Source organism: Sceloporus undulatus, chromosome 2 (assembly GCF_019175285.1).
Source record: "Sceloporus undulatus isolate JIND9_A2432 ecotype Alabama chromosome 2, SceUnd_v1.1, whole genome shotgun sequence".
Classification (NCBI taxonomy): domain Eukaryota; kingdom Metazoa; phylum Chordata; class Lepidosauria; order Squamata; family Phrynosomatidae; genus Sceloporus; species Sceloporus undulatus.
The window spans coordinates 135,222,776-135,238,167 of NC_056523.1; the positions used below are offsets into that span (position 1 = coordinate 135,222,776).

At 40.0% G+C, this 15,392-nt stretch overlaps 1 protein-coding gene across 1 annotated transcript in view; it reads right to left on the reverse strand.

The window, feature by feature from the left end:
- Positions 1-477: 477 nt before the first annotated feature.
- SEC14L1 (SEC14 like lipid binding 1) overlaps positions 478-15,392 on the reverse strand; it is a 65,123-nt gene continuing 50,208 nt past the window's right edge. Inside the window, exons 9-17 of the mRNA XM_042455872.1 lie at positions 12,769-12,857; positions 10,739-10,809; positions 9,764-9,935; positions 9,358-9,492; positions 8,048-8,182; positions 6,864-7,115; positions 5,511-5,689; positions 2,959-3,060; positions 478-988 (exon numbers count right to left, since the gene is read on the reverse strand). Of these exons, the coding sequence (XP_042311806.1) occupies positions 973-988; positions 2,959-3,060; positions 5,511-5,689; positions 6,864-7,115; positions 8,048-8,182; positions 9,358-9,492; positions 9,764-9,935; positions 10,739-10,809; positions 12,769-12,857 (1,151 nt within the window). The 3' untranslated portion in view covers positions 478-972. The remainder of the gene's footprint in view (positions 989-2,958; positions 3,061-5,510; positions 5,690-6,863; positions 7,116-8,047; positions 8,183-9,357; positions 9,493-9,763; positions 9,936-10,738; positions 10,810-12,768; positions 12,858-15,392) is intronic.

The window sequence follows — 15,392 nt, forward strand, 5'->3', positions numbered from 1 at the left end:
TTCCATCGTGCTCCACAGTGTACACTAGGAAAAAGAGAAGCATCAACCAGAAAGAGAGAGTGAAAAGAAAATGTGGTGGCTGTTGAACCTGGTGCGGGGAATTTCTCATGTGGAGTAGCCCATATCCCTCTCTGGTGAAGCCAATACCTTCTGTTTGGCACATTGTGATCTGCACAGGGACTGATAGCACCTCAATGTTGTGTGGGATGAAGTGAATCAGAAACCTCCCAAACTCTTCATTTGAAAACAATTTTAAATATATTTTAAACTGAAAACAATTTTAAACTGAAAGCACTGCTTGACTTAAGTTCTTCCAAAGCCAGAAGGGCTGCAAATTAAATGCACATCATCTCTGGCACAGAGAACACAGTAGTTCCTTTTGCTCAGCACATTCCTATCATATTGCCTCTGCTTCAGCAGTCTGTTGCCTCTAGAATAGTTATTTCTGGAAGTGAGCGAAAAAGAAAAATCCAGACATTCCCCCCGAAGAGTTCACATTTATTACTGATACAAATAAAAAAATCTTTTAAAGACTGTTATCTTATTACCAAGATTGAGGTAATATGTTTACAAAACATTTACAGAAATTGATATGAAGTTATGAACATGGAGAAGTTGCTCAGTTTAGTTCAGACCAGCAGAATTATCAGTTCTGGAGGAAAGAGAAATGGAGTAAGGACAGCAGTGAGATCACACACTAAGGAGAAGAACAGAGGGTTAGCTGGAACTTAGTTGCCATGGCACTGCACTAAAAAAGTCTTGCTTTTTATGACACAGCCTCAAGTGTTTGTGCTTTGAGCTCTGAAAGATGCATTAGACTTCTAATGGAAAAAAGTATCCGCAAAGGACACTTCTGAGCAAACTTAAGAGATCTTCACACAGGAGAAGTGGCTGCAACTCAAAAAAGGTCTATAAAGCCAGACATCTCTGGGCTGATGTGGACTGTTGAGTGAAGAGGTTTCTTTACAGCTGTCAGCAAAATCGCCATCTGAGAGAAAGAGAGAGAGAAAGAGGGGACCATCTTTCAAGACAGAGCCCTTACAAGTGGGGGAAAAGGTGTGCCCATTAAAAGCAGGGCACCTATTTGAGGGCTACCTATGGATAGATTTGGCACAGTACTATATTTCTTTGAGGAAGGAGCTATGTTCATGATTGCATGCCAACAACTAAAACTGCTAATTAAAGACGGGTATCATGCTGGAGTCTTACTAGTCAAGCGGCTGTCACAGACAGCAGAAGCAACATATCATGTATAGGTTTATGGGACCAAACTATACTCTCCCTAACACTACTCAGCCAGTTTTTAAAGCATGGCTATCTTACTCTGATAATTTAAAGCATGCAAAACTGCTGCCAAATTTTAATGACAACTATTTCAGTCAGCATTTTTAAGTCCTTTAAATTAGCATAGGACTTTAACCCCCTGATTTTAAATAAATTTCCTTATCTTCTTATTAAGATATTTGCAAGTTGTTTTCATCATTTCCTTTTCAAAACAGAGCGCACCTGCCATGGACTACAAGTAGCACAAGCACTGAATCTTCTCTGGATGAGACTTTCTTTGTCAACAGAAGGGCCTTAATCTCTCTTGGATTTAGAGTGATTAGGGGACGGAGGAAATACTGTGACTTCAGAAATTGATAAGTAGCCCTTGTAATATTTTATCTAGTTGGCTATCATAAACTGATACAACACAGCCAATATAATCTGACCTGAACGGTCCAAATATATATGGTAAATTTCAAGCTAAAGTCTCTCAGAATATTAATGAGGCAACTGCTGGAACTTATGAAACATTTAGCATAGTAATTAAAGTCTCCATTATGGGGAAAACCTTGGATGGGGAGGAGGTTTGGTTGTGGTCACTGTTGCCATAGCAGACAGTGCTTTGTTAAGAAGCTAAGTGTCTTGCCTCTACTGTAGTGGCATATGAGGTTCTTCTTTGAATTCATGGCACAGTAAAGGGAATGTAAGAGGACAGCAGGAAAACAAGAACTGCTACAGCCACACCTTCCTTGAAAAAGCTATTGGCAGGAAAAATGCCATCCATTCAACTGGTTTTTGCTCAGGGGAAACAGAAGATGCATGTGAGGTGGGGTGTCAAATGCTTATCTGGAAGACAGACATGATGTTGAAGACCCAAAGGAGGTCCAGTGGTTGGACCAAATTAAGGAGAGCCTCCACTGCCTTCTGGTTTCCTATCTTCAGTGCTCAGAATTGTAATTCTGTCTTAAAACCTTTCATTGCCCAAAGCTGGAGCATGGCCTTAACACTGTGATTAAGTGGAATGTATCATATCAAGATGGTGGCCTGAGAATGACAGCCATTCTGCCTCCTCTATCAGAGGCAGTGCTCATCTACAGCAAAGCTAGAGGAAAACAGTAGGAGTTCAGCCAGTCACCAGCTGGCACTTCATGAAATGTCAACAATCTAGCCACTGCTAGTGTAACAGAGGAGGGGGAGCTCACAGTAGCAGGAAGGGGGAGGGGGGGAGTGTTTTTGCACTCAAGTGAGAATTTCACTGGCAAAAAGCTTTAGGTTAAATTTCCTATGCAGTATAGAATGTTTTGGTAGGGTGTTATTTTTTAAAATGAATTCGCAACAGCTGACACAATGATTACTCAGTTTTTTTGCAAAAAAAAAAAAACAGCCCTTGCATTTCCAAGTTAGGATTTGTGCAAGCAGGTTTATAAAAAAAATGGAAAAGAAAACTATGGCTACTTAAGATTACACACACTCCTTCAGTTCTAATTCAAAACAAAACCAGTATACTTAAATGCACACAGCTACTTTACTATCTTTAAAAAGGCCTTCCACTTGTGTTGTTTATTGTTTGCTTGTTTGTTTCGATTTGCTTTTCAATTGTCACTGATGATTAAGCTGTACTGCAGTTGGCTGCCACAGAAGAGGGTCCGGCCATCACATCAACTGGCTTTTTCCCCCTGGAAGTGGGACTACCTGGAAATCATGGAGCTGGACTGAGACTGGCCAGAAGAAGTGGTAGCTGCACTGAGTTGAGAAAATCCACTGTGACTTGATTCAAGGCTGCTCATGGATCCCCTGCAGAGGGAGAGAGGAGGATACACAAAATAGGAGGAAGACACTTATTGAGCATGTGGTACTGTACAACAGAGCTGCTTGTTTTGGTTTCCTTACTAGAGAGGCACAAATATGGTGGTTAGTGGCCTGCTGAAATACCCTTCCACCCCAACCATAGCATCGTTGACATAATCAGTTAATCCCAAAAACAAACAAACAAACAAACAAACAAAAACAAAAACCGGAATCAACCATCACCACCACTACCTCTCAAAATATTTATTAGAGTGAAAATCCTGTCATGGTGGTTTTCATCAGTAAAGAGAATAACAAAGAATTAGCTTGAGACAGAACAAAATGCAGAAATAAAGATCAAGACTACAAATCAGCAATAACCCCAAAAAACATATCCAATTCAGTAAGACGATCCAAATGCTAAAAAGGGCAGAACAAATGTATAAATAAGCATTTAATTCGAGTCATTTCTAAGAATTGTCTTCCTGGTGACATGTACAGAAAACTATTCACTGAAAGTAACATTGGCGGGTTACACACCACCAAAAAGTACGTGCTCAGCACGTACTAGGGTTAGGAAGGGGCGTCCTTTCTGGACGCCCCTAACCCTATTATGTGCTGAGCATATACAAAATGGCGGCGCCCATTCTACGTCAAAATGGGAACCGCCATTTTGACGTAGCGGACGCTTAGTGTCTGCACTATCTTGACTGCACCCACTTTGAATGGAGTAACAGCTATCATTCTTCCTTATTATGGTCAGTCCACCAAGGAATGTTTTTTTTAAAAAAATCAAGATATTTTTATTCTGCAGTTGAATTTACGAAATATATTGCAGCCAGAGTAAGACAATTTGGTGATCCTCAGGCTTAAATATCCCGCTTTCCTCCTCATATGAACAGGCTAAAACAGGTATAATCACCCTTATCTAGGAGCCATCAGCTCTACATATTGTCTGGTGAACAACTGACATTCCAGGTGTCCATATATTTAGTACAGTTTCACTTCATATGAATGTGAGCCATTACAAAACACATTGGTACCTTCTGTAGCTAGAGGAGAAAAATCTTGCAATCAGTGTTTAATCTGGTGAGGTTCAAAAATTACAGTGGACCTTTCCATGGCCCTTTGGAATTTCTAAGGTCCTAAATGGGGGCCTTTAGAAGCATGCACAGGGCCTTGTGACTATAATCTCTTTATCCTTGATCCCAAATTCCACTTCATTCTAATCATAATGCCTTTTTCTCATGTGTTCCATAGACCCTTGCTATGTCTGTCTGATACTGATTCCAAATATCAAGCAAATCAACCCTGATTTTTGTTTCTGTCAGGGTTGCGTTCTGCCTGGCAGTTTCTGTAACCAATGGGGACGGGGAATGCTAATTAAAAGTATATATAAAAAAAAAGGAGCCCTGGTGGCGCAGTGGTTAAATGCCTGTACTGCAGCCATTCACTCAAGACCACAAGGTTGCGAGTTCAAGACCAGCAAAAGGGCCCAAGCTCGACTCAGGCTTGCATCCTTCCAAGGTCACTAAAATGAGTACCCAGACTGTTGGGGGCAAATTAGCTTACTTGCTAATTAGCTTACTTGCTGTTCACCGCTATGATCTTTGGAATAGCGGTATATAAATAAAACAAATTATTATTATTATTATTTTTATTTGGAGTGAAAAGGACAGGTACTCCGACCTTCCTATAAAAGTCAATGCTTGGGGTCCTGTGCAAGAAGAAAGGTGAGGTATAAAATAAATAAATAATGTTCAGTTCAGGACCAAAATGTACCAAATTCTTCACTATTAAATATTAATTGTGCCAAGAGTAATTCAAAAGAAGGGTGACACAACTGATCCTGTTGGTGGCAGGATTCACGCAAATTGCAGGTACTTTGTTAAGTGGGCAAGGAGCCTTGCAAGCAGATTTAAAAAAAAGCTTTCTTATATTAGAGTTAATAAGAGGCAGTAGTGGCGAGTGAAACATAAGCTTACTACAATTGGACAACTTTCAACCTGGGTTACTGACTGAAATTCAAAAAGGTGCAATTCAGTATCTGCCTGTCAGGGACACTTTAGTTGCACCAACAGGAGGTTAGACTAGAGGAGCCTTGAGGTCGTTTCCAACTTGATTCTATGATAGAAACATGGAGTGGCCTGAATCCTACTGGTAATTTTAGTTAGAGTAGACCCTTTGTTAAATGTTATCTGTTAAGTAAATTTCACTGATTCAGTAAACCTACTGTAGCAGAGAATATCAAGAGGATTCAGGTCAACATCTCCACAAGCTTCAATCACTAATTACTGTAAAGACCCTTGCTACAGTTCTTTTAATGCTCTGGAGAACTTCACAATGGTTTTTGCAGCACATGAAAACATACAAGATAATATTATTTCTTTTTAGGGGATTTTGCTGTCCTTGAGTTTCCCCCAGAATGGCACTTGCAAGGGTACCACTAAACATACCTGAAATCTTCTGATCCAATTACTTCTGTATAGTACATAACTTTGCACTTATGGGATGAGACTTGTAGAGATGCCAAGACATCATCCACGCGAGGCAAGCTGGTTGTAGCACAGGCAGGCATACTGTGGAACTTCCACTGGAGAATGTAGAAGCCAGGCCATCTTGTTACATGTGACCCCTGAAAGCAAGAGAAGAAAAATGGCACAAACATTCAGTAAAAGAGAAAGCAAATGCAGGAATTCTAATGCAGGTGAGAGGGAAGTCATTTGTTCATCTCACTGAGGCCTCATTTGGACGAGCAATTTGCTCCATTTAATTTTGCCTCTCAAACACGCTCTGTGATTTTTGTTTTCAAGAAACACAGTAAAAAGGTGGCATATTTCTGGTTCATTTGTGGGTACCTTGTATATAATGGAGGTTGTGATGGTAGACATACCCAGGTCACTCACTCGCCTCCCTCTTTTGCTTCCAGACACTCCAATGTTGATCCCTTCATTTTCATGTGGGTCCCTTCCTTCCCAATACCTTACTACAATTTTTTAATCTCTGCAGACTTTTTAGCTAAAACTATTGCTATAGCATTACTGCAAAATTATGGTCCTACTGCTGTAAACTGCTTTGTTGCTATCCGTGTTTCTCCTTGACAACACATACACTTTCTCTTTCTCCTTCCTTCCATTCTTTCAATACCTCATTTCACACAGGTAGTGTGTCGGCATGCATGGGTGGACATTAAGGAGAAACACTGTGATACCACTACAGCAACTTATAGCAGTTGCTTAATAGTGCTAAAAGTTCTAAACAGATTTTATTTTTAAAAACAAGTCCCTCCACAGGAGAAAATTTAGATTTCCTGGAGTGGTAATGGAAGAGATGAAGTAGGATGAGGTGGCAAGCTGTGAAAGTAAAAAAAGAAACATACAGCCAATGCCAGAAGACATGGCCCCAAAAGAAAAGGATCCACAACAAATTGTTTTAGAATTCAAAATCTTACCAGGACAGGAGTGCGGAAGAGAGTGCAAGGGACCTTTCATGGCAGAAACAGCCCCAGTCACACTATTGAAGAAACATGTAATAATGGCTGCTCCCAAACTTTGTTTCTGTTTTCCTTAACTAACACAATTGCAAGAAAAATGGGGCTAATGTGATAAAGACCTTAGACACTCAATGTCCTTAGACACTCAATTGATTAGACCAGCCAACAAGATTTCACATGAGTGAAGACACTAGTCTATCTGGAAGTTTTGTTAAATATGGTAGATGAAGAGGATAAAAGGGGGAAAATGTTGTAATCTAGTAGGAACATTTTGTTAGAATCAGAGTATGGCTTGAATTCAGAGACTTGTTCTCACCTGCACACTCTCGCCTTCCTTACAAATAAGTGGAGATTCCACCATACTGTAGTCTCGTCCCAGCTGCCATGCCTTGTCTATGAGTTGCACGTTATTGCCACCAGGAGAAGTAATGCTGTGGGCCCCTAAGGAGTCCTTTTTAGGAGGTTGTGGTGCTCTCTTGGAGTGATAAATGTTGAAAACAATGTCACCTTTACAAACATCAAAATCCCAGGTGATGACAGAGGAAGCTTCCACAATCTGGATGAAAATCTAGAGTCAAAAAGAGGAAAGAGACTGCATTAGAAGCTTTTGTCTACATTTGTTACAGCTCCTGCCACAAATGATTTGGTGGGCAGAGGTACAAGTTGATTAATTTATTCTGTTTCTGATTTTATAATATTTATGAATGCCATCACATTATTAAAGCAGCAATATTGTTATTTCACCATCTTAGTTTTCATTTAAGGAGGAGGAGAAAAAAACAGTTCTTACAAGTGCAGAACAAAACCCAGTCTTTAAAAGTTAGAAACCTGGGAAGCAGGTGTGCAGTATTATTTAAACTGCACTACACAAGGAAAAGATCTAATCATCCCCCTTGTTTTATGTGAGTAGAAGAATGAACTTGTTTATACATCTTTGAAGAACAAAATGTAAAGGGTTACCTTTCCAGCACGACTTGGAACAGATATTGGAGAACTGGGGCAAGAATCTAAGGTCCAAGCATGGGCACTGCAATGTCCCACTTGTGCTCAGAATAGTGTGGGGACGATTGGGGGTGGGCAGCTACTATTTTTAGAAAGGCTTAGAAATTCCATTGAAGGCTTTCTACCCCCCTCTCATAAACTGAGCATTGCCCTCAACATACCAAGCCAGGATTTGCTAATAATTTGTACACATCTGAGAAGCTAATTCTGAATAATGACTGATCATGTGAAGCTGATCTTCATAGCAGCATAGCAGCTTCTAAAAAGAAATTTGTAGGCTGCTTCCCCCTGGCCATCTCAACAATGGAAGGGAAACTTCTACCTTGCTGAATTTCCTTTCTCACATGAGAAATTATTTTCATGAGTGAGCAAACTGAAGTCTTATCTAAACCAGCTCTGAAAGAATGAAGCTAGCAAGAATCTTATTCCAAATTATGAACCGGGTTTGTCTGTCCATATTAGACAATTGGATTAAAGGAAAAAAACAAGGAAACATACCTCATGGGGAGCTCCTTTGAAAACACTTGCAGACTGATAGATAGTTTCTGTCCACAGCTTTACATCTTCATTTTCCAGTTCTTCTGCCGTCCGGTACAGGGATTTGGGAACCAGCCCACCCTCTGGAACTTCACACTTCAGAGTTTGAAAGATAATGGGGAGGGGGAAAATTACATTAGATCTCTACATAAACAGAAAGCACTACCAAGAATATACCAGGAGGTTACTTTGACTCTTTTGGTAAAGAGCTTAAAAGCAAACTCAGTTACTACGAGAAAGGAAATTTGAGTGGGGTTGATAAAGGACTTCACATCTACCATTTCATGCAAAAAAGAAAATTGATTCATCATGAATGTAGCATAATTCTTTGATTCTGTCAGATGATTTCTGACTTCAACCTTGTATATTCTAGAAGACATTTCTAATGGCCCTTAAGCTATGTGTTCTTATCATCAATCACAGAGGAAAGAGATCAGAAATGAAATGACCTTGTGCCATACATCAAGTGGCACACTGTAGTTTAAACCACTAGTAGCACATACTATATAGGAAATATTAGGAAGCTATGCAATTTGTGCCAGGGAGTTTTGGAGATTTGAATCAAGAGAACTTTGCATTTACATAAATGTCTTAAGAGTTTTGAAAGCCCTTTACATACTTTATTTCAGTAATCTTCTACTACGGAATTGTAAGAAATATCAGGATCATTAATCCCAAACTAGATATGGGTGGATATAGGTGGATATGGGTGGATGTAGCCTGAAAGAGAAAAGTCTCTTTAGGCACCTGCTCAGGTTACCTTCATGGCTGAGATGAGGCTGAACTTGGAGACGTCTCTGCTCACATCTTTAGCCATTAAGCTGCAAATCATTTTTCAGTAATTCACAAGCAATTATCAATTTTAGACATACAGTACTTATATGTATTTTTATGTTTGTAATTAGAACTGCAGAACTCATATTGAGGAGGGAGCAAGCTTGTTTTCTGCTGCTCCAGAGAACAGGACCCGGAACAATGCATGCAAGCTACAGGAAAAGAGATTCCACCTCAACATTAGGAAGAACTTCCTGACAGCAAGGGCTGTTTGACAGGGGGTTGGACTGGATGGCCCGTGCGGTCTCTTCCAACTCTATGATTCTATGAGTGCCCCAATTGTTACTCTCGGATTGTTTAGTCTAAGAACATCTGGCCTGTTTTACATAAATCATAAATCCCTTAAAATTACATTCTATCCATACTGGAATACAGTGATGTTATATTCAACTAAAGCAGCGAAAAGATCAATACGAAAGGGACCAGCAGTTACCTACCATGCATTCTCCACCAAGGAAATCGGGGATAATTTCTTTGTCAATATAATCCAATAGCCCACCAGGTCCTTGATAATCATTGCCAGCATAAATCAGAAATTTCTTTCGAGTGTTGTCATCTATGAATGGACTAACCTAAAAATAAAATACAGGGTTAAGAAATTTCCAAGGTCCTCAAAAGACTTCAAGATCATACAGTATTTTACTTTTACTGAAACAAACAGAAGTGGCATATGCAGAAGATGAATGATTCTACATGAACTATCCTATCAAGCCACCCACATTTGCTTTTTTATTAAACATATTTAATGTTTTCGTTCTTGAAAGGAAGAACTTCATAGAAGTCAAATTAGGCTGTTTCAATGTATATGCTGGGTTCCAAGAGAAACAAAACACATGAACTTACCAGTGTCCAAAGGACAGGAAATACTCTGGGAGCTCGAAGAATAAGTAGACGCCCCAGTGTTTCTGGATAATTTGCTTCAACTACCTCAATGATTCTTAGCAAGGCTTTGACTCCAGGTCTCCATAAGTGGCGCATATTCAAGCCTTCCAGATCCACCAAACAGGTCCAAGAGCTGTTTCCCCCCAAAATAAAAACAACTTATTTAACGCACCTATTAAACATTTAACTCTGCAGATAATGCAATCAAGCATGCTGAAGAGTTTTATTTCTCAAACACTGCTGGGCTGGTTTACTTTAGCAACCCTTCCTTGTTTAAGTAGATAGGTGATTTAATATTGAAGCAACACAGCTACACATTTTTTTTCCTGAAGGTCAGCTTCATCTTAATTAGATTCAGAAAGAAAGAAATTTGTTGTCAACCACTCTGGCCTAGTACAGTCCATTTCTGTAGAGCAGGCAGAAGCAGAATTTGTTGGCGAAAATTACAGGTCTTTCCTTGACCAACATTGTGCAGTTAGTACATTTACACACCACTATTCCTCTATGTTAGTCTCAAAAGGTGTGCACATGGGGCTTCCATGCAATCTCCCATTCATACACGGATCAAATATATATCAGCTTAATTTCATAGTAAGACTGCTGCATTACCTGTCCTCAGATCATACAGTAGGACCATAATTAATAATCAATCCTGCCAGTTTTGTCAGAAATACCTAATACAGTAATCAAATCGTTTCTATCGTGAATTCTGCTTTCTAAAGACTAGCAGGCACATAATGGGTGAATTACCAGAGCCTTGTGGGTTCTAAGTCTGTATAACACTGTACAACATGTGGACCCTGTTCATATGCAGATAAACTAGCAATCATAACCTTAAAATATTAAGTCAGAGAAGCAAAGCCTAGATGAGTACAGAATATCTCCACATTTCAAAGAAATAAAATAAGTGGTGGAATATTAACTTTGTTTCTTTACCTTATAGGCCTTCCAAAGACTTTTGTATTTTCTTCACACCTCCTCAGTCCTTCTTCATTTATAGATAAAACCTGCATAGACATATACATAAAAAAGAGAGAAAAGAAATGGCATTGTAAGAGGCTGTTGCAGAATGACCATGGATGAAATCTGGACAGAGAATTGCTTTAATTGGCTGAGTTTTAGCTTTTATTGTGTGCTATTAAAGATCTAGTACAAGAACAGAGCCACTTTGATATTCACATTTTGCCAATTCAGACCTTAGTCATACATATCTCTATCTCTTATCTAAGAATTTCAGGCTGCAATCATATATTTACTGACTTGGGAATAAATCTTATTGGATTTGGTGCCTTACCAGTATGGGAATCCCATATCAGGAGAAAGGTATGGTATAAATTCAGTAACTCATCATCATCATCATGATACACTATTAACTCCATTTATTTATTTATTTATTTATTTAAAGGGATTTGTATCTTGTCTTTCTCCCAAAATGGGATTCAAGGTGGCTTTTCAAGTTCCAGATCACACAATTTGTAGGTTTAGATTTCCCAATTCTGTTCTTAAACTGAGCGTAATTAGAGGCAGTAACTTAAAGGGCACATATGGAGTTGCACAAAATCATTTTTAAAATCATTTTCCTGCTTTTATTGCCAGCCAGTGTTATTTGCCATTTTGATATTTGGATGTACAGTAGTGACATATGATTCAAGAAGCTATATGTAATTACTTACATATATGTAATGTAAGAGGCTCCTCCCTCCCTAACTGTCAGCGTTCGGCCTCTGAGGGAGAGAGAAGGCTGGCCCAGTACCATCAGGGGCTAGCCTGAAGAAAGAGGCCCCTCCCTCCCTAACTGCCCGCCCGCCTGCTTTCCACCTGGGCAGGAGCGGCCCAGAGAGACTCTTCCTTGCCGCCGGAGCAGCGTTTCTCCAGGGGGAGGGGCCGGTGAGAGCGGCCTCCATAAAGCCGGCTCACCTGGGCAGGAGCGGCCCAGAGGACTCTGTTTTTCATTTTGTTTTGTAAACCGCCGTGATCATAGGAACGGCGGTATATAAATAAAATTTCAATCAATCAATCAATCCAACCTACTACTGCCATTGCTTAAGAATACTGGGGTCTTTTCTTTCAATACTGAAATGCAAAGAATGGATTTTATTAGCCATTTTGATTCATTGCATTATGCTGTGGAACCACAGCTTTGAGTGCAAAATGTGTCATATTTTCCATAAGCTGATGGCACAGAGAATATTCAGAAACAGGGCCAACTGAGAAATCTTTTCCTGAAGGCATAAGTACACAGAATGGAAAAATTTTGCAGGCAGAAAGAGTTCTCCAGCAGCTTAGGAACATTTGAAAATGGAGGCACAGAGAGAGACTATCTTAAAATGCTGAATGAAAGCAGCAAGGGCTGAAACAGAACAAAACTGCCAAGCCCATCCAAGCTGTTATCTATCTATATGGCTTAGCCTGGTCTATGCTTCCCCATACAAAAACTCCCAAACAGAACAGAAAAAAAGTGAAGCACTAAACTGCTGGCCCTGAAAGTTTCCTCTGCCTTATGCTTGCTTACATCAGGGTGGCTGACTATAGCAGATCTGGGAGACACTTTTATGCCTCAGGACTCTCTGAGGGCCACATGAACTATTAAACAATAAAAGAAAAAAACCCTCCAGAGACATAGCTTGCTCACCCCTGGTTTACATGCTTGTAGAGATATAAACACATACGTACGCACACTCACAGAGGAAACATTTTAAAAAGCAGCTTCCACCATCTACAGTCTGACGTGATGTGGTATTCTCCAACACACCGGAGTCCCAACACCTTATTCTCCCATGTGTACTTAGCCAGCCCCCCAGGACAAAAGTAAGCTTTTTATTTGGACAGAATGAGTCTGTTCAAAATGAACCTAAACTAAAGTTTTGAGAACAACAGCACTAGGATTACAATTTTAGAGGGGCAGAGAGTAGTAAAATGGGAACACCACATTCACTATAAACAGCTGTTACATCAAAGGCACTTACATAGCGAAGCAAGGCTTCTTCCCCAAGAGCTCGCACTAAACCTTTGGTGTCCATCTGGCCAAGCCTCAGCACATACAGGGGGCGCCCATCTGAACAAAAAAAGAGGAAAGACAACAATGTTTAAAGATATCTTCTTAGGCATATATACAACTGGAGGCAATAGAAAACTCTCTTTTACAGAGACACCATAGAGTTACGAGGACTTCCTTGATAACCTGGATGGCCATTAAAGTCACCATCACATATTTTGGTCTGCAAAGAAACATGACATCCCCTCTAACTTCTAAATTCATCAGACACTTCCCCTTTTCATCACACACCTTAGGATAAGAAGAAAAAAAGGACACACTGTTTATGATAAATTAATACTATAAGATAAGAAACCGCACCGGTAGCTTAACAAGAACAGCACAAAAAAGTAGGCTACTCAACCAAAAATAGCTTCTTTTTCTGAAGCAGCTGTGTTGTACTTTCATGGTTCTAACAGCTGAGATTGCAGGCACAGCAAACATGCAAAAGTTACATCATGTTGCAAGATAAAAACCTGCGGTAACATTCAACTCAAATGAATGTAAGGCTCTCTGAATAAAAGACAGTATTTTAAAAATTTGTGAGAATCTATACAAATTCAGTTCTGGAGCAGAAGAAACTGGCAGAAATGTAAATTATTGTTTTAACATGGGCAAAAGTTAGGCATTTCATTTAAACCTGTAAACTCACAATTAGTCACATGGAAATAAGGATGTAGATCTTTACATATTTTATCTCAGATCTGAGAACAGAAAAAAAATCAGTTTTTCTTCCACTGAGTAAGAGCTTTTGTGAATTTTTGTATCTTTTATTTATTTTAGGACTTTGTGAAAATATAAGGTCTTTTGTTCAATTTTTTATGTAGAAAATGTATGCTGCACAAAACCCAATGTGTTTGTGCAAAACATTGTATCAAAAATGACCCCCTTCCCTTTTAAAACAGACCCAGCCTAGTCTTTTTCTCTGTCTTGGCATGAAAAAGCTTCCAGCCACTTATAATGTTTTCCATGGATTATCTCAACATGTTGAGTCATTTTCTTGTTGAGAATGAGAAAAATGATAAATATTCTTTATACTCCTTCCAGGGAAGATTTTGATATATTTCTCCATCATGAGGGCAAGGCTCCTACCCTCACACACACACACACACCCCTGACCAAGATGAAATTTGCAATATAGCAGAGCTTCGATAAATTTGACAAAGTTAGTGAAAATATTTTAAAATATCGTGGATCATTGACTCATCTCCTCACTGTTTCAACAAATGTTCACTCTGTCTCTGAAATGTATTCCTGAAAAAACAACTTTAATGACACATGCCATAGTTACATCCTGGTTGGATTACTGCAATGTGTTTTGTGGGGTTTATTATTATTATTATTATTATTAACCTTTATTTTTGAAGCGCTGTAAATTTACACAGCGCTGTACATGCAATCTTTTTAGTTAGACGGTTCCCTGCCCTCGGGCTTACAATCTAAAAAGACATGACACAGAGGAGAAGGGAGTGGTGGAGGGAAAGGGTAAGAGGTCCAGCAGTTCCTCTCAACCTCCAAGGCCTGGACCAAGGCAGATGGACTGGAGGGAGATGGTTAGAGTCAACAGACTGAAGATCACAAAAAAGACGTTGAATAGTATGGCGAGGAGGAGGAGTATAAGTGAGAGCAAAGGAGATTAAATGATGGTCAGATAGTGGAAAGTCAAGTGCCAGGTAGTCAGAAATGGCGCAGTTTGCAGCAAGAACTAGGTCAAGACAGTGACCAAGAGAATGAGTTGAAGAGTTGGAATGTGGTTGGAGGCCAAAAGAAGCTAGCAGAGAGTTAAAGCGAGATGTTGTAGGGTTATTGGAATCATCAACGTGGATATTAAAGTCACCTAGGATCAGAGTGGGGACTGAATCTGAAAGGAAGAATGTTAGCCATGATTCAAAGTCAGATAGGAACTGGGTGGCAGAACCAGGAGGGCGATAGATGACTGCAACCTGGAGCTGTTGAGGAGAAAAGAGTCTAATAGGATGAAACTCAAAGGAAGAGAAATGATAGCTGGGGGGAAAAGATAGAACTTGAAACTGGCAGGAGTAGATAGCAAGATACCAACCCCTCCCCCTCGACCCTCAGGACGGCTTGTGTGCGTGAAGGAGAGACCACCAAAAGAAAGGGCAGAGGAAGTTGCAGTATCATGGGCTGGGAGCCAGGTTTCGGTGAGAGTGAGGAGGTTAAAGGATTTAGAGAGAAAGAGGTCATGAATTGCTGTTGCTTTAGGGGCAGCAGAGCGGCAGTTCCAGAGGGAACAGAGGAAGGGAAGCAGGGAGACAGGGAGAGGCCGAATGGGGATCAGGTTAGGAGAAATGTGGCGAGCCATGGGAAGGATGGGGTTCACAGAGAAAAGAAAGAGGTGAAGCTGGCTTTACAATTAAAGGTCAACAACAACAACAATAACAATAATGACAAAAACAATAATAATATAGCCAGCTCAGGCCTTCTGGGTAGGAGTCCGATGCAAGCAGGAGAATTCTGGGACAAGCAGGAGAGTGAGATGGAGCCAGGTGCCTTCTGGGAAGGGTAGAGTTCCTTTGTGTAGGGCTGATGGGAAGC